We start from the raw sequence: 20,053 nt of genomic DNA, 5'->3' as shown, positions 1-20,053 counted from the left end.
AGATGGTGCAGAACAATAGGCACTCCGTCTGGTTGAAAAAATGTGGGTGCATGTCTGCATGTCTTAGGCAGGTCTGCAACCCCGCCTTTCCCCATTATCACCCAGCATACAACACTTCCACTGCAGCAAGGGATTCTGGGAAATGACATGCAAATGAGCACACAGTGTCACTTTTTGCCTCAATAACCATTTTTAACATGGTTCCCTATAGGCTTAAGCTTGCTGCATGGTCACAGCTTTGAGCACAGCCAGGGTGATAATGGGGAAAGGCGGGGTTGCAGACCTGCCTAAGACATGCAGATGAGCATACAGTTATATTTGCATATTTGCTTTCCTGTGGAGGGTTTTTGTCACTTTTTTTACTCACCATAACTTAACTATATATATATATATCTACATACATATATATATATCTACATATATATATATCTACATACATATATATATCTACACATATATATATATATATATATATATAAAGGTTATGGGGGGTAAAAAAGTGACTAAAACCCTCCACAGTAAAGCATAAAGCAACTTTAAATATTCCTGTATATTCATTTGCATGTCTTAGACAGGTGGCATTGTGTGCTCATTTGCATGTCATTTCCCAGAATCCCTTGCTGCAGTGGAAGTGCTGTTTGCAGAGTGATAATGGTGAAAGACAGGGTTGCAGACCTGCCTAAGACATGCAAATGAATATACAGGAATATTTACAGTTGCTATATATATATATATATACATGTAGCGTACAATGAATATATATATGTGGCGAAACGTGCGCGTCGGGGCTCCTTTGTTTGTCTGGGATCCGGCGGTGCCGGTGGCTGTCCTACTCTTTCCTGCTGCAGTTTTGAATTTGGCGCCTACATCGCTCACGGAGCACGCGCATTGCGGCGATCTGATTACTCTGAACAGACTCCCTTCACATGCAGACACACAGCTTCCTGTTTGTCTTTCCTTGGACCAGTGCTAAGTACAATTTGGCTGTGTGTTGACCTTAGTCTATAGCTTTGCTGCTACACTGTGTGTGTATTTCAGCCTGTGTATGATCCCACTTGTGTATGCTTTTGCTATGATGCCAACATGCCATTTATTTATGAGTTGTTACACTCAGTACTTTTTGAGCGGCCGGTCCTAGTGTTTAGAGGCTAATTCTTTGCCTCCACACTACAGGTTCTGCATATGTACTAATTTTTGGGGTATTTCTGTTTGTTCACACTCCGCTTTCTCATGGTTTATTCAGCTTAGTCATACAATGGCTTTAATTGACTATTTACCAGTACTGACTTTATATTGCTGTTTTCAGTGTGTAGCTTAGTTTGTTATCAGTGTTCTAAGATTAGACAGTCCTGGGGACATTGTGGGTACTTTGTATATTTTTTATGTGTTTAATACATTTTGATACTTTTGTATGCTAGAGTGCTATTTTGGGATCTTTTTTCTATTTGTTTCTGTTTTCTTATATATATCTATATATATCTACATACATATATACATACACACACACACACACACACACACACACACACACACACACACACACACACACACACACACACACACACACACACACACACACACACACACACACACACACACACACACATATATATAACGGGGTTGGTAAATATCCAGTGTTTATATACACTGTGGGTAAATATCCAGCGTTTATATACACAGTGGGTAAATATACCGGGACTGGTAAATATCCAGCGTTTATATACACTGCGGGTAAATATCCAGCGTTTATATACACAGTGGGTAAATATACCGGGGCTGGTAAATATCCAGCGTTTATATACACTGCGGGTAAATATTTAGCGTTTACATACACTGTGGGTAAATATCCAGCATTTATATACACTGCGGGTAAATATCCAGCGTTTATATACACTGCGGGTAAATATCCAGCGTTTATATGCACTGCGAGTAAATATCCAGCGTTTATATACACTGCGGGTAAATATCCAGCGTTTATATACATAGTGGTCAGAGGCAGAACTAGGTATTTTTGCGCCTGGGACAAGTTCCTCCCACTGCCCCCCACCCCATTTTATAGATCCAAGACCAAACAATCCTGTAATGTTTAACGGTATTTGTGAATGTTTTCTATGTTGCTGGTTACCTTTGTTCTTGGATACCTAACACTTACCTAAACCAAGCGTTCAATACACAATATATACAGTATTAAGTTTGTAGCCCTCAAAGCTTACCCAAGTTCGGGAAGTGGCTCCCCCAGACAAAATAATTGCCCACCCCCTGCTCTACTCTCTCAGGTAGCTGCACCCGTATGAGTTTCCAGATTTTGCCTCTGGACAGCACCTGGGATCTGGATGGCCTTTTAAGGTAGTTTTTAGTAACGCCATCAAACCTCTCCAGTGAGGAGTTGAGCTTGAAAAATATGTAAATAGTCGTTCCACCGTTCCAGAGAAACATATCATACAAGGTGTTACAGATGCTGCCTGAACGCCAACTCAATTAAGGGAATGGGCGAGACAAATTTAGCCGGACTATTTAATGCCTGTATTCCACCCTGCATGCCCTTGTATTTACATAACCTGACCGCACACGGCGGATATATTTAACCCATTATTTTCTAACTGTGCTGTGACCTCCTTCGCAAAATACCTTCTCCTGTGTTTTTATTTCTTCATGCGATTCAGTAAAGTCTAGAAAACTTTCCGGGACCTCCAAGTTTCCTTTCTTCGCAGCCGCGTATCTGGTTACCCGAGTCATGTGTCGCTAACGAGAAACATCTGGGGTAACAGTCAAATACCATTGTAAACGTTTCCAGTTGCAGAAGCCCTTCTTTGGACGAGCAATTGGCCGTGGGGGTTTTGACTGCGTTTACCCAAAGCGATACACGGAAAAGAAAACGACGCACCTCTGATTTTTGGAGTGAACCTGCCAGTCACGTTCGACTTATTCCCCCACTAACATCTTTCTAAACCCATCAGAGGGTAACCGTCTACCGTCGGTACTTTGTGATACCGAAAAATCGGGCATCTTTGCCTAAATCAGACCCTTGACATAGGCGGCGTCCATAGCAGGGGAAGCCGCGCTGAGCCGCACGGACGCTCCGCGATGAGCCCCTGCATCCTCAATGAGGATGTCTTTAGAGGGGGCTCCCGCGAGCGTCCGCAGGCGTGCTGAGGCGCTGGGATTTTCAGGCGACATCAGAGCCTGTTTCTCAGCGCGCGGTCGGCTGAAAACACCCAATCGGCGCCAAGTCGCGTCATGATGTCGACGCGTTGACGTCGGCGCTTCGCGGGCTATTGGCCCAGCGACGTCACTGCCCCGCTCACCCTCCCCTCTGCCACCTGATCGCGAACGCTGGCTCGCCTGCCAGTCCATGGAATCGCTCCTGACCGAGCAGGCGAGCCTCAGCGTCAGCGCGGAGGAGCGCGGCTTCCCCTTCTATAGACTCAGCCTTATGGCATCTAACTTTGTCAATCATGACGGGCCATGTCGCCGGGTCCTTAACCTTTTATCTGTGGGTGTTCATCGTAATATAAGCAGACATTACCTAGTCCTTTTGAGGATGTAACTGTTCAATTTAACCTGAATGACCAGTGTGACGGGCTGACCTGTAGGTGAGGTCAACGAAACATCTACACGCAAGTCCCTGTTACATACAGCGCACACAGTTTCCTCTGGATTTGGACGTTCTCTGTGATCTTCCTGGGACGTCGCCCACAGAGTCTACAGAATGTGTCTGTTCGTTATAATCTAAGGCTGAGTCCATAGAGACTCCAGCCGTTCGGAGTCCGGGGGCGTGTCTGGGGGGGCGGGCCAGTGACGTCACGGAGCTGGTACCGCCCTCATTGGGCGAACCGCTCACGTGACCGGCCCTGCGCTCCCGTGAGCGCTTAAACTAAAAAAAAATTGCCGCACGCCTGCGGACGCGTGCGCGAGCCCCTGCTAAAGCTGCTCTCATTGCGGCTGCAGGGGCTCACTGTCAAGCGTGAGCAGGGGGTCAGCGTCTAAGCGCTGACCATGCCCGCGGCCTAACGCAGGGGTGGCCAACTCCAGTCCGCGTGGGCCACCAACAGGTAAAGTTTCCAGAATATCCCTGCTTCGGCACAGGTGGCTGATTATGACTTAGCCACTGATTAAGCCACCTATGCTGAAGCAGGGTATACTGAAAACCTGACCTGTTGGTGGCCCTCGACGACTGGAGTTGGCCACCCCTCATTTTCACTTTTGGGTTGGAGGCACTTTGACTACTGCTGAGATAGTTTCTCTTCCTCTTGTTCCCTAATTGTCCTCTTCTTGGGGCGCTCAGCCCCCGATGGACGTTTCGTAGCCACGGTTGATGCTTGAAATTCTTAAACTCTCCAATCGCCGGAATGAATCTGAAAGTACAAAGTGTTAATCGAGAGGTTTACTGGAATTGGAAGTCGAGGTTCGGGTTGCGCATGAGTCATGGCGCTTCGTTATTTGTACATTAAAGAGGCTGATCTATCTCATGCCCTTTCTTGTATGTTCCCACCGAGCACCCAGCATGCAGGATTAACGCGCTATCCTTTGCAATGCTGAGATTCTTGGGCAGTGTCACGTTCACAGCAGCCGACAGCTTTCCCGGGGCCCAGGACTAGAGTTTCCATCGGCGCCCCAGGTTATGGAGCGCGGAGGGTTTCCCTGTCAGTCCTCCCCCCCCCCCATTCACTCTCTCACTCGCACCCTCTTTATCGTGCATCTCGTATTTCTGAATGTGGAATCCATCCCTTTCTCATTAGTTGTTCAAGTTTTTGGATAATAAACGACTGTTTTAATAAAAATAATATGTCAAATTAAGTAGTGTTTGCAAAGAGAGCCATGAGGTTCTAGCATTATTTTCTCTGCTTGGTTTAACATTCTCTCTCTCTCTCATTCTCTCCCCCCCTCTCTCTCTCTCTCTCTCTCTCTCTCTCTCTCTCTCTCATTCTCATTCTCATTCTCATTCTCATTCTCATTCTCATTCTCATTCTCATTCTCTCTCTCATTCTCATTCTCTCTCTCATTCTCATTCTCTCTCTCATTCTCTCTCTTTCTCTCTCTTTCTCTTGTCTCTCATTCTCTCTTTCTCTCTCATTCTCTCTTTCTCTCTCATTCTCTCTTTCTCTCTCATTCTGTCTCTTTCTCTCTCATTCTCTCTTTCTCTCTCATTCTGTCTCTTTCTCTCTTTCTGTCTCTTTCTCTCTCTTTCTCTCTTTCTGTCTCTTTCTCTCTCATTCTCTCTCATTCTCTCTCATTCTCTCCCTCTGCCCTCCTCTCACCCCCTCTGCCTCTCACCCACTCCCGGGTCCAACCTGTGGAGCGGGGGCTGTCCTGGTGGCAGAGGCAGGTCCAACCAAGCGGTAGATACTGGAATTTGGGCCCGATTTTTACGGGGTGGACCTCCCTCCAGTGCCCACAGTGTACTCTGCGCTTTACAAAAGAGACTTATAATCTAAAGAGAGCTTGTCACTGCCCCCCCTTCTGATCAGGCGGCTTCCAGGGCAGCTTCCCCATCCTATTTCTACCTCTGACTATGTGTAAATGTCTGGCATTCATATACACTACGGGTGAATATACCAGGGGTGGGTACATTTCCAGTGCCTATATACAGTGCGGGTAAATATAACGGGGGCGGTGTATATCCAGCGTTTATATACACTGCTGGTAAATATAACTGTGTGGGTGTATGTCCAACATTTATACTCACTGCGGATAAATATCCAGCATTTATATACACAGCGGGTAAGTATCCAGTGTTTATATACACAGCGGGTAAATATCCAGCGCTTATATACCCAGCAGGTAAATATCCAGCATTTATACAGACTGCGGGAAAATATCCAGCATGTTTCTATACATAGCAGTTAAGTATCCAGTGTTTATATACACAGCGAGTAAATATCCAGCGCTTATATACACAGCTGGTAAATATCCAGCGTTTATATACACAGCGAGTAAATATCCAGCGCTTATATACACAGCTGGTAAATATCCAGCGTTTATATACACAGCGAGTAAATATCCAGCGCTTATATACACAGCGAGTAAATATCCAGCGCTTATATACACAGCGAGTAAATATCCACGGGGTCGGTAATGTTGCATGAAGCTGTCCAGTGTTTATTTATAGAGCGGGCAAATAAGAGTGGGTAGCCGTGTTTCCATATAGTAAAAAACAAGGGAGAGGGAGAAGGTGATATGATCCCTCTTATTGGACCAACAAGTAGTTGACATGTTACAAGCTTTCGAACTCTCTGTGTTCTTCATTGGGTATGGCAGAAATACAGAAACAAAAAGATTATATACAGTGTTTGCAAGAGGAATATCTGGTTGCAATGGATGTTTAGAGGAAGTGAGAAATAAGATAAGGTGGAAGCTGGTAGCCTGGTGTGCAAATAAACAGTAGAGATAAAAGGCTTTTCTGTATTGAAATCTACATATATGCATGCATACATACAGTGACTACATACAGTGTATACATGCTGAAAACATACATCTATACACACACCCATAAATTGTAATATATATATATATATATATATATATATATATATATATATATATATATATATATATATATATATATATATATATAAAAATATATATTATGTGTAACCCCCCCCTCTAAAGGGATATTAGTATGGTTAGTGTGTACCAGACCCACCCTGTGTTGGTATAGGACCATGACATCACAGAGAGTATATAAGGAGAGGGGAAAGTTCGAGAGGGTTAGGTTCCAGGAGGACAAGAGAAGCAGAACCTCAGGGAAAGTGGATAAGTAATGGTTATAAAGAAATGTTTACCCCTTACGTCAGGATCCCATAAGAAGATTAAACTAGTATAATATAAGATTTGAAGTAGGCAATCGGCATGCCACAGAGGGCCTCAGTAACGAGGAACAAGGGGGACCCGAGTCTCAGAACGGTTAAGCCACTAAGAGATATACCTCCCTCTGAGTGTTGTGGGCATTCATGGAAGCGCATAAAACATCAATAACCATAAAGAAATAAGTGTGTGTGTGTACTATATATGTGCATATATATGAGTGTGGATGCATGTATGTGTATATGTATGTGTGTGTATGTATATACATACCCGTTATAACGGGGTCCACCCGATCCGACCACGTTATAACCAGGATCACGATTAAAAATAAATAAATGGCCTCTGCGATCAGGGACTCCGCGTCCGCCGGAGGGGGTGAGCTGGGATAACTCTCCCAGCTCTCCCTGAGCCCGGTTGCTGCGGCAGCAGCTGATCTGTGCAGAGAACTTGTGAGTCTGCGACAGGGGGGTGGGGGGGTGTAGCGGGGAAAGTATCCCACGGAGTCAGGAGAAGCCAGGCTGTCAGCTGTCTCTGTGAGTCCCCCCGGCCAGAAACCAGCTCCCTTCTCTCCTCCCCCCCCAGTGGAGGTACGGTGTGTGTGTCAGTGTGTGTGTCCTGACCAGGAACCAGCTTCCCTTCTCTTCTCCCCCCCAGCAGAGGTAAAGGGATGGAGGGGAGGTGTGTGTGTGTATGTATGTATATATGTCCTGTTATTTATATTATTTGTTATTTATATGATTACAACATGTATTACTACTGGGAAGCGCTATGTATATTTATGGCGCTATATAAATAAAGACATACAATACAATACAATATATGTGTGCGCGTGTGCGTGTATATGTAAAGAAAAAGAAAGCGCACAGTGTTCTCAAATACAAAAAATTACCTAGGCGCCAAAGACAAGAAAGAGAAACAAAATAGTGTAGTCTGTTACAACTCTTAAAAGACTTCTTTGCAGATCAAAGTGCTTCTTGTTTTAAGGCCTATAACCATGAATGGAGATCTGGATCTTGTCACGGTATGTGATTTTGATCTAATTTCCTGTCCTCTTGTATTCCACCTCAAATATGAGAAACGGACATCGTGCAGATCTGGGACACGAAACTTTGTATCAAATAAAATCGCACTTACAATTTTTGCTGTAAAATCGGGCATATTCTGGGAAAGAGCCCAATAATGAGGATTAGGTATTTGTCTCTGCACGGACGGATCCCAAGCTGCTCTCCTGCACGCCAATTCCTCACGTTTACAGGTATCCGGACCGGGGTGATGACGTCACAGGCACAGCGTCTCTCGCCTCACCCGTCAAGTGTAGAGTCCAATAGTCCAGGGAATAAACGTAACCCTACGCATTTCGCATACACAAGCTTCGTCAAGATGTTCATCCGTGGTATCATCAATCATCAATGATCATTATTTAGTTTTGCGTAAAAAACACGCCTCCACTTAAGGGGGCATCTCAATACTTTACCGTTAAACCAATTCAAATGATATACAACTGTCTTGCTAGACAGGACAAGCCAGAAGGAAGAGGTAAGTCTTACACCGAGCCCGAAGCGAGTTCCAGACCCCTGAAGGTGCACACGAGAAGGCCCGCCCTGCGCTGGAAGCAGTATCCTTGGCACGGAGAGGCAGACCCCCTCTGGGGACCTGAGATCATGGCCAGTATCCCTCTTCTGCTTCAATCGAGACTGTAGATAGGCAGGCCCTTGACCTTGCAAGGTCATTAAGGCCAACTTGAACCGAACCCAGAAGACCACTGGAAGCCGGTGCAGATCGCGAGAGATGGGAGTAATGTTCTCAAAGCGAGAAACACGTCTCAGCATCCGAGCTGCAGCGCTCTGCACCAGCTGGAGCCTCCGCATCAGGCACACCGGTAGTCTCGCATATAAGGCATTCCCAAAGTCCAACTGCGCCAACACAAAGGCATGAACCAGTGACTTTGGGCGAAGTGGGGGGTGCCGCCATGACGTCACCCGGCAGGTTCACCCTCATTGGCTGAACTGCCGGGGGAGCATGGCCAGCGCTCCGTCGCCAGATCTGAACACAGTTTTCCTGTCTTCAGAAAAATCTGGTCGCGCAACGCGGCTGCCAACCCTGGCTGCGGGCCCGGCCCCATTGAGGGGCGGTTCTTGACCCTGCAGCGCGCACCATAGCGGGGACCTAGCCTGACTGTCCGGGCTGCTTTTGCATTTCAATAGAGAAAGCCTTTTATGTCTCTACTGTTGATGTTCACACCAGGCTACCAGCTTGCACCTTATCTTATTCCCACTTCCTCTCAACATCTACTGTAACCAGATATCCCTCTTGCACACACAATATTGTGTGTCTGTATTTCTGCCATACCCGATGAAGGACCCTGAGAGGTTGGAAAGCTTGTAACATATCAACTTCTTGTTGGCCCAATAAAAGGTATCATACCCCCTACTCCCTCCCACTCCTCTGTTACTGTAAATATCCAGCGTTTATATACACAGCGGGTAAATATCCAGCGTTTATATACACAGTGGGTAAATATACAGGGTGCAGGTATAGCACTGCCGTGTGTGTAACACAGACTCTCCTGTGCTGCAGGTTTGGACCCCGCGGAGCGGCTTTGCGCTCTGCAGTTCCTGCTTTTCCTGCTTCCCCCCTGTAATGCGGACACACTGCTTCGCCTGCTGCAGCTTCTGCATAAGGTGGCTCTGCAAGCGCAGGACACGAGCGGCGCCACGGGGGAACAGGTGAGAAGAGCGGCGTGTGTGCGTGTTTGCAGAGCGCTATTCCTGTGATTGCACAGAGCACTATGTGTGTGTAGAGCGCTGCGTATGCAGAGCAGTTTGTGTGTGTGCAGAGAACTGTGTATCTGTGTGTACATAGCACTTTACTTGTGTGTGTGCAGAGCGCTGTGTGTGTGCAGAGCACTGCGTATGCAGAGCACGGTGGTGTCTGCAGAGCACTGTGTGTGTGTACATAGCACTTTACTTGTGTGTGTGCAGAGCGCTGTGTGTGTGCAAAGCGCTGTCTGTGAGCACAGAGTGCTGCATATGCAGAGCACGGTGGTGTGTGCAGAGCACTGTGTGTCTGTGTGTACATGGCACTGTACATGTGTGTCTGCAGAGCGCTGTGTGCGTGTGCAGAGCGTTGTGCCTCTGTGTGTGCTGTATGTATCTCTGCTCTCTCGCCCACAGGTGCCCGGTAATAAAATGTCCGCCTCTAACCTCGCCACCATATTTGGGCCGAACCTGCTGCAGAGCGATAGGGCTGCAGAGCACGATGTGCAGAGCATGCAGGACAGCGGAGCGCAGATCAGGGTGACGGAAACACTAATACAGCATCACCAGGAGCTGTACATGGTGCGAACAGCGGCGGTGCCAGACTCCCTCTATATACACACACAGTGCCAGCCTACCCCCATATACACACACACAGTGCCGGCCTCCCCCATATACACACACAGTGCCGGCCTCCCCCATATACACACACAGTGCCAGCCTCCCCCATATACACACAGTGACAGCCTTCACCTATATATACACATAGTGCCAGCCTTCCCCCATATACATACAGTGTCAGCCTCCCCATATATACACAGTACAAGCCTCCCCCATATATACTCACAATGCCAACCTACCCCATATACACACACAGTGCCAGCCTCCCCCATATACACACACACAGTGCCGCCTCCCCCATATACACACACAGTGCCAGCCTCCCCCATATACACACAGTGACAGCCTTCACCTATATATACACATAGTGCCAGCCTTCCCCCATATACATACAGTGTCAGCCTCCCCATATATACACAGTACAAGCCTCCCCCATATATACTCACAATGCCAACCTCTCCCATATATACAGACAGTGCCAGCCTTCTCATCATATGTACCATCAGGACATAATAACAATCATCTGTTCCTTAGCAGGTCTAAAAATTAGGTAAATACAACCTCAGATGAACAACAACACATGACATATTACACCGTGTCATGATTTATTTAACAAAAATAAAGCCAAAATGGAGAAGCCATGTGTGAAAAACTAAGTACATCCTTACTGCTTCCATAGGAATTAAGATGCTAAGTAGCAGACAGCTGTTGCTAATCAAATGCCCTTGATTAATTGATCATCAGCAAGTGTGACCACCTCTATAAAAGCCGAAGTTTTTAGCAGTTTGCTGGTCTGGAGCATCCAGGTGTGTGTTAACACAATGCCAAGGAGGAAAGACATCAGCAATGACCTTAGAGAACTAATTGTTGCTGCCCATCAATCTGGGAAGGGTTATAAGGCCATTTCCAAACAATTTAAAGTCCATCATTCAACAGTGAGAAAGATTATTTAAAAGTGGAAAACATTCAAGACAGTTGCCAATCTTCCCAGGAGTGGACATCCCAGCAAATTCACTCCAAGGTCAGAGAAATTGCAAAATACCCAAGAGTTACATCTCAGACTCTACAGGCCTCAGTTAGCATGTTAAATGTTAAAGTTCATGACAGTATAATTAGAAAAAGACTGAACAAGTACGGTTTGTTTGGAAGGGTTGCCAGGAGAAAGCCTCTTTCTAAAAAGAACATGGCAGCACGGCTTAGGTTTGCAAAGTTGCATCTGAACAAACCACAAGACTTCTGGAACAATGTCCTTTGGACAGACAAGACCAAAGTGGAGATGTTTGGCCATAATGCACGGCTCCACGTTTGGAGAAAACCAAACACAGCATATCAGCACAAACACCTCATACCAACTGTCAAGCACGGTGGTGGAGGGGTGATGATTTTGGCTTTTTTTTTGCAGCCACAGGACCTGGGAACCTTGCAGTCATTGCGTCGACCATGAACTCCTCTGTATACCAAAGTATTCTAGAGTCAAATGTGAGGCCATCTGTCCGATAGCTAAAGCTTGGCCGAAATTGTGTCATGCAACAGGACAAGGATCCCAAGCACACCAGCCAATCTACAACAGAATGGCTGAAAAAGAAAAGAATCAAGGTGTTGCAATGGCCCAGTCAACGTCCAGACCTCAACCCGATTGAAATGCTGTGGCTGGACCTTAAGAGAGCTGTACATAAACAAATGCCCACAAACCTCAATGAACTGAGACAACGTTGTAAAGAAGTGGGCCAAAATTCCTCCAAAACGATGTGAGAGTCATACAGAAAATGATTACTTCAAGTTATTGCTGCTAAAGGTGGTTCTACAAGCTATTGAATCATAAGGTGTACTTAGTTTTTCACTCATGGCTTCTCCGTTTTGGCTTTATTTTTGTTAAATAAATCATGACACGGTGTAATATGTCATGTGTTGTTGTTCATCTGAGGTTGTATTTACCTAATTTTAAGACCTGCTAAGGAACAGGTGATTGTTATGCCCTGATATGTAAAACCATAGAATTCAATGAGGGTGTACTTTCTTTTTTCACATGACTGTATATGTGTATATATATATATATGTAGAGGTATCAGTACCGTGTTAGCCGAGCTTCAATAATCAAAAAATAAATAGATGATACCGTTCTGTGGCTAACGAAATGCTTTTATTTGTGCGAGCTTTCGAGATACACTGATCTCTTCTTCCGGCGATGTTACAATGAATGAAGCAAGCAAAAGCTATACTATAAACAGTGTCTATTGGAATGTTATATGTGCTGGTCCTTCCCCTGGTGTGGATGTGTTTTATGGCTGGAGGTGTCAAAAGGTTACTGAAAGCAAGTGATGAAAGAGTGTGTATGTGTATCAGTGTGAATAAAAATGAATGGCGAGCCCACAGTATATACAGTGCCCCACAAAAGGTGTGTGTGGAGTGGGAGCGGACACAAATGGTGTGGGTGGGTGTGGAAATGCGAGAGTCAGCAGCACAACCAAAAGTGTGTGTGGATACCCTGTGGTCCCCACTGGTGTATAGGGATTGAAAAACAAGGAGTATAAGTATGTGTGAGAGACAGCTGTGTGTGCATACATATCCACACACACTTTTGGTTGTGCTGCTGACTCTCGCATTTCCACACCCACCCACACCATTTGTGTCCGCTCCCACTCCACACACACCTTTTGTGGGGCACTGTATATACTGTGGGCTCTCCATTCATTTTTATTCACACTGATACACATACACACTCTTTCATCACTTGCTTTCAGTAACCTTTTGACACCTCCAGCCATAAAACACATCCACACCAGGGGAAGGACCAGCACAGATAACATTCCAATAGACACTGTTTATAGTATAGCTTTTGCTTGCTTCATTCATTGTAACATCGCCGGAAGAAGAGATCAGTGTATCTCGAAAGCTCGCACAAATAAAAGCATTTCGTTAGCCACAGAACGGTATCATCTATTTATTTTTTTATTTTATATATATATATATATATATATATATATATATATATATATATATATATATATATATATATATATATATATATATATATATATATATATATATATATATATACCACGACTATTAAGGTTATGGTGGGTAAAAAAAGTGACTAAAACCCTCCACAGTAAAGCATAAAGCAACTGTAAATATTCCTGTATATTCAGCTGTGTTTAAAGCAGCATGCATTGGCTAAGGGTTGCTCATGTAATGTGAGCATGAGATAATAAAAAGTGGCACTGTGTGCTCATTTGCATGTCATTTCCCAGAATCCCTTGCTGCAGTGGAAGTGCTGTTTGCTGGGTGATAATGGTGAAAGACAGGGTTGCAGACCTGTCTAAGACATGCAAATGAATATACAGGAATATTTACAGTTGCTATATATATATAGCATATATATATATATACACACACAGTATATACACACACACTGCCAGCCTCCCCACATATATGCACACAATGCCAGCCTCCCCCAATATACAACAGTGTCCCAGTCACACTATGTCCCAGTCTTGTCCCTGTCACTCTTTGTCCCAGTCTTGTCTCTGTCACACTGTGTCCCAGTCTTGTCCCTGTCACACCGTTTCCCTGTCTTGCAGGTCCCCTGTCTCACACACCGGGACATATTAATCAGTTTGCTGCAGACGGATCCGGAAGTTATTGATTACTTATTACGCAGAAAATTCTCCAGCGCCCAGTAAGTCTCACTGTGTGTGTATGTATGTATGTGTGTATATATATATATGATAAAGCACCTTCGCAGGTGTGAAACGCGTCAGAGGACTTACCTGCACCCATACATGTTTGCTCATAGCGCAAGATACATTTTGTATTCTCGGAGCTTCACGTCCAGCCCTTCCTCACTTTTGCTGTGCGCTGCCATTCTTTGGATTCTATGTCCTAGAATTAAAAATGATTTCTTATATCCAACAGAATAACAGAAGTTACCGCCCAGGTTCTTTGTCCAGCACAACCTGAGTGGTTTGAAACGTCGCGCTTCGTAACTTTTGTTTTCCGTTGGATGTAATAAATTATTTTAAAATCTACACCTGGAGAGTGCGATGGACCTTAGTTTTTGCACGGATAACATTTTTGACCTGGCGGGGTTTCCCTGCTTCGGCTGCCGGTGCCCCCTTAAGAGAAGTAGTGCACAATAGTGAAACAATAAGGGGCGCTAAAGTGAAATAACTAAAAATAATGAAAAGTGATTATTAGATTATAATCTGTTAGGGTTACCTAATACCGTAATGTTTATGGGTCCTTGAAGAGGATTGGTGTTCTGCATTGGGTTCTTGATTCCCCTATAAGCAAATAGACAAACAAGAAAAAACAGAAAAAAACTCTGGCGCATAAAGCCAATTATCTATATGGAATACAGAGCTTGCTGTGCCGAGGTGCCTAAGGATGAAGCATTCAAAACAGGTACATAACGTATGACATGCACATTTATTAAAATACACAAGCAACAATAAAAATATCTAGAATAAGACTTAAGATACCTCAACCTTACGGGAACTGAATAATATAAAGCAATAATATGCTCTAATACACATCCGACTTAATATATGTCCATTTACCCTCAATCCATAGAGACAAAGGTTAGTGATGAGAAGACATATAAGGAGGGGTTCCTGAATCACTTCAATAGTTGATTGAATAAAGCGCTTTATTTATCATTCCGGAAACGGAGACAAACAGGGGGTCCTCTATATCTCTGATTTTAAGTTAGATTCTACCTGATTGGTGTGCAGCTACACAGAACTGCGACACTGATCTTTCAACGGGTATGTATAAACTGTACCAAAATCAATTTATAAAGGATATGTCACAAAAAATACTTCAACACCGTATAGGTGTAATGCATGGGAAGATATATATGCACGCAGCTTGCAAGATATTCTTAGCATATTAAAATGTCCTCTTGGCACAATATGTCCTGATATTTACCTTGGCTTCTGTGTAGTTTGTTGTCTCAGCATGTAGATTTTCTTTCACTTATTATAACACCGCCGCCTCCTGTCTGGCGTGTGTGCTCACGGCTTATCCGATCCAACGTGGGGTAGGTGCTAGTGGAGGCAATAGAGAGTACCTATACTGTAATGGCAGAAGCAGTTCTCTCACCACGGTGTCCGCGTTACGGCTAGAACCTAGTACACTGGTTCTCACCTCCCCTGTCTGCCGACGTGATCGTCTGTCCAGGTTCACGCACACGTGGCTTGCGTGGTTCGGGATCTGTGATTGCTCCAGGGAACAAATACTGCTGGGAAGCCAAGGATACCTGTCCATATGTATAGAGGACATTCCTCCTCTGGGTTCTCCACTCCAGGGATGCAGCGATGCAACTAGACCGCTGTTCCTCGTTTCCCACTCAGCCTTCATCCATTCGGGTTACTCTTCCTCCAGCTCTGCGTCCACAGCTGACGTCCCGTCAGGGTTCAAAGTTTGGCACCAAGACAGGGTATGCATAACTGATTAGAACTAGAGCTTAGTGGTTCAAGATCCGGAACCACCGAGCTGTAGTTCTAATCAGTTACACATCCTCTATCTTGGCGCCAAACTTTGAATATGTGGTTAGAGGTACCACCCTCAATGAGCAAACTCTCCTATTGCCTGAGATTAATTTCAAGCTAACTATAGGAGTTGGTATCTATCTGTTGGGCAAACAAAGGCATATATGTTAAGACGTGCAGCTATCTCCAGAATTAGGTGTTATAAAAAGCACTGTTTATATAACTTGACGCTGTTTCCTCTCTGCGAGGCATAGAAAAACCTGTTGGGTCCTCCCGGTAGTTCCTCTGTACTGGAAAAAGGATAGTAGGCACTATCTGTATTAGGTGTCTATTGGTCAAAGTGTGAATACATCATTAACCCTTAGTATGAGAGGGTAATGAGTAGCGCCAGGTGTGTAATAGTTAGTTGTATTGGCATCCATTGTAGAATAGAGGGTGCCCCTAGGGGGTGGGTGTACCCCGCTCAAACGCCAAGGAGGGTGCTAGAGTTTTTCAAGTATAAAGAAACGCCACTAGTATTGCGGTAAAGGGGTCCTGCCAACAGGGAGTAAAGGACACGTTATAAAAACCTGTAGGACCTGCTAGTGAGGAGTCACTGTTCAAGAAAAAATACAGCAGTCACATGGCTAGGAAAACAAACAATCGGATGCTTTAAATGCCACAAGTGTAGAGCGTGCAAACTTGTCACTACAAGCAAAATATTCACCTATTGGAATGGCACAAATACCTATCATTTAAAAAACTTTCTAAATTGTAAATCTGCTGGTATTATCTAGCTAGCCACATGTTCATGCGGACTCAAATACGTAGGTAGGACTCGTAGAGAGTTCAGAAGACGTAAAATACTGTAATTTGCTATTCTGCATGTAACAACACTTCTGCTATAAAATGGAAAAGTTAAAACTCAAAGCATATCTTTTGAAGTTTTTTAGCGTCCACAACATATGAATTAATCACATGACAAAGCTGCAGGCAGGTTGCCATGACAACCGAAAAGTTTAAAGGGGTGGACAATGACGCTACTAACGCCCACCCCGGAAGAAGGCGTGACTTAGCAACGCCGACACGTACGTCGGGTTACAGCCAGTTAGCAGGATCACCGGGGGTCAGAGGCGTCCGTGACTCCGCATGCACCAAGGAGACGCCTTATGTTCATTGGCCAGAAATGGCATTATACCCGCAGCAGGCAGTTTAGTTTTTTTTTGTGCTCCTCGCGCGGCACACTGAGGCCAACCGGCGGACTTACCGCAGATAAGTGTACACCCTTTGACCAGCAGTATTTTGGCAATCTTTCAGGAGCTGTGCTATGAGACCACCTCCTTCACCCCTTCCTTCATGATGTACTTTAAACGTGGTACGCAGGTTCCATCATTCCTATAGGCAATCTCCAGAGCACTCCAGCCAGCACACCTGGCGCTACTCATTACCCTCTCATACTAAGGGTTAATGATGTATTCACACTTTGACCAATAGACACCTATTACTGGTAGTGCCTACTAGTACATCAACCACTAGTCTCCTGTTTACTTACCTTTGTGACACACGTTGTCCCTTTTCCAGTACAGAGGAACTACAAGGAGGACCCAACAGGTTTTTCTATACCTCGCAGAGCGGAAACAGCATCAAGTTATATAAACAGTGCTTTTTATATCACCTAATTCTAGAGATAGAGCTGGAAATTATCTTTTCTGGCACTGAGGTGAGGTGTTTGAAGAATGTACTTGCAATCTCTTCTGTTGAACAGTGACCTCAGGAAAAGGAAAGAAAAAAGACAAAACATGCAGAGAACCTGCAATGGTGTATTACCCAAGGGATGACAGGGTTATGCAATGAAGGAGCAATTTATTAAATTAAAATAGCAAGGTTAAAATAACCATGGATGACATTGTTATACTGTACACAGATATATAAAAAAAACATGTAAAATACAGATTAAACTATTAGAATGATGGACTCGTGCCTCAGCACTCTCTTGCACTGCGGTGCTTAGTCCAGCAATTCTTATTCTTTGCTCCGTCTGGTATAAAATTGGAATCCTACTCACCAGAAGTGAATAGGAAATAAGCACTTGGTTTACGAAGAGTACGAAGAGAGACATCATTTGTACTTTCGAAACGCGTCGGAAGGTTTTTTGGCACCGTTGAGCCACCGTAGCTGAAATTCAACACTGGTGACGTCATCGAGCCGTGCAGATCGTGTGCAATCCAGGAAGCAAGGCTTGTGGAAGCACTGAATCGGATCCCCGGCATCAGAGGCAAACACAGCACCAGGCGAACGGCGATATCAACGGCAAAGACCATAAACCAAGTGCTTATTTCCTATTCACTTCTGGTGAGTAGGATTCCAATTTTATACCAGACGGAGCAAAGAATAAGAATGGCTGGACTAAGCACCGCAGTGCAAGAGAGTGCTGAGGCACGAGTCCATCATTCTAATAGTTTAATCTGTATTTTACATGTTTTTTTTATATATGTGTGTATAACAATGTCATCCATGGTTATTTTAACCTTGCTATTTTAATTTAATAAATTGCTCCTTCATTGCATAACCCTGTCATCCCTTGGGTAATACACCATTGCAGGTTCTCTGCATGTTTTGTCTTTTTTCTTTCCTTTTCCTGAGGTCACTGTTCAACAGAAGAGATTGCAAGTATATTCTTCAAACATCTCACCTCAGCGCCAGAAAAGATAATTTCCAGCTCTTAATCCAACTCTGGGTAGAAGATACCAGATTATTCTTTTCAAGGCAGCTCCAGGACTACCATTGGGACTCTGTATCTAAGGTTCATTATTGTATATAATTGTTGTTTACATAAGCGCTGATCACACACCTATTATTTCACCTAATTCTAGAGATAGCTGCACATCTTAACATGTATACCTATGTTTGCACAACAGATAGATACTAACTCCTATAGTTAGCTTGAAAGTAATCTCAGACAATAGGGGTGTTTGCTCATTGAGTGTGGTACCTCTAATCACATGTATCTATATGTTTCAGTGGTAGCATATTCTTCTATAGGTACATATATAGGTACAAACACTAAATACACAGAATGTATACTTACCTGGTCTAGACGGGGATATCTGTTCCTGTACCTACTGTAGTTCTAGACAGACAAGATCACTAAGTGATCCATTTTTATTTTTATGTATGTGATCTATATTTGTTAGAATATTAGATGCCCAGTTTTTTTTAATCAATTTCGCTAATGAAAGATTATTTTTAATTACACTGACATTACCGTACTGTGGTGTGCCTATAAGGGAATTCTTTTCCTCCAAGTACCCCTGTGTACTTTTTTTTTCTTTCAGCTCTCTCCAGGCAGCACACAGTTAGATACAGTTCGAGTGAGGTTCCTTTTCTTCTATATACTGTACATACCAATGCATCACCGAATATATCCCTTATACTATACATACCAATGCATCACCGAATATATCCCTTATACTGTACATACCTATGCATCACCGAATATATCCCTTATACTGTACATACCAATGCATCACCGAATATATCCCTTATACTGTACATACCAATGCATCACCGAATATATCCCTTATACTGTACATACCAATGCATCACCAAATATATCCCTTATACTGTACATACCAATGCATCACCGAATATATCCCTTATACTGTACATACCAATGCATCACCGAATATATCCCTTATACTGTACATACCAATGCATCACCGAATATATCCCTTATACTGTACATACCAATGCATCACCGAATATATCCCTTATACTGTACATACCAATGCATCACCGAATATATCCCTTATACTGTACATACCAATGCATCACCGAATATATCCCTTATACTGTACATACCAATGCATCACCGAATATATCCCTTATACTGTACATACCAATGCATCACCGAATATATCCCTTATACTGTACATACCAATGCATCACCGAATATATCCCTTATACTGTACATACCAATGCATCACCGAATATATCCCTTATACTGTACATACCAATGCATCACCGAATATATCCCTTATACTGTACATACCAATGCATCACCGAATATATCCCTTATACTGTACATACCAATGCATCACCGAATATATCCCTTATACTGTACATACCAATGCATCACCGAATATATCCCTTATACTGTACATACCAATGCATCACCGAATATATCCCTTATACTGTACATACCAATGCATCACCGAATATATCCCTTATACTGTACATACCAATGCATCACCGAATATATCCCTTATACTGTACATACCAATGCATCACCGAATATATCCCTTATACTGTACATACCAATGCATCACCGAATATATCCCTTATACTGTACATACCAATGCATCACCGAATATATCCCTTATACTGTACATACCAATGCAT

General features: G+C 43.9%; 1 protein-coding gene across 3 annotated transcripts in view; it reads left to right on the top strand.

Annotated features, from left to right (window-relative positions):
- Positions 1 to 20,053, top strand: part of ARHGAP36 (Rho GTPase activating protein 36) — a 51,356-nt gene that overhangs the window by 19,242 nt on the left and 12,061 nt on the right. For all 3 annotated transcript variants that reach the window (XM_075573089.1, XM_075573091.1, XM_075573090.1), the window contains 3 exons: positions 9,382 to 9,530; positions 9,978 to 10,142; positions 13,763 to 13,860. In XM_075573089.1, the coding sequence (XP_075429204.1) occupies positions 9,382 to 9,530; positions 9,978 to 10,142; positions 13,763 to 13,860 (412 nt within the window). The remainder of the gene's footprint in view (positions 1 to 9,381; positions 9,531 to 9,977; positions 10,143 to 13,762; positions 13,861 to 20,053) is intronic.

This window comes from Ascaphus truei, chromosome 16 (genome assembly GCF_040206685.1).
Source record: "Ascaphus truei isolate aAscTru1 chromosome 16, aAscTru1.hap1, whole genome shotgun sequence".
Taxonomy (NCBI): domain Eukaryota; kingdom Metazoa; phylum Chordata; class Amphibia; order Anura; family Ascaphidae; genus Ascaphus; species Ascaphus truei.
The sequence above is the reverse complement of the archived record's forward strand: the minus strand, read 5'-3'. Positions and strand labels throughout refer to the sequence as shown.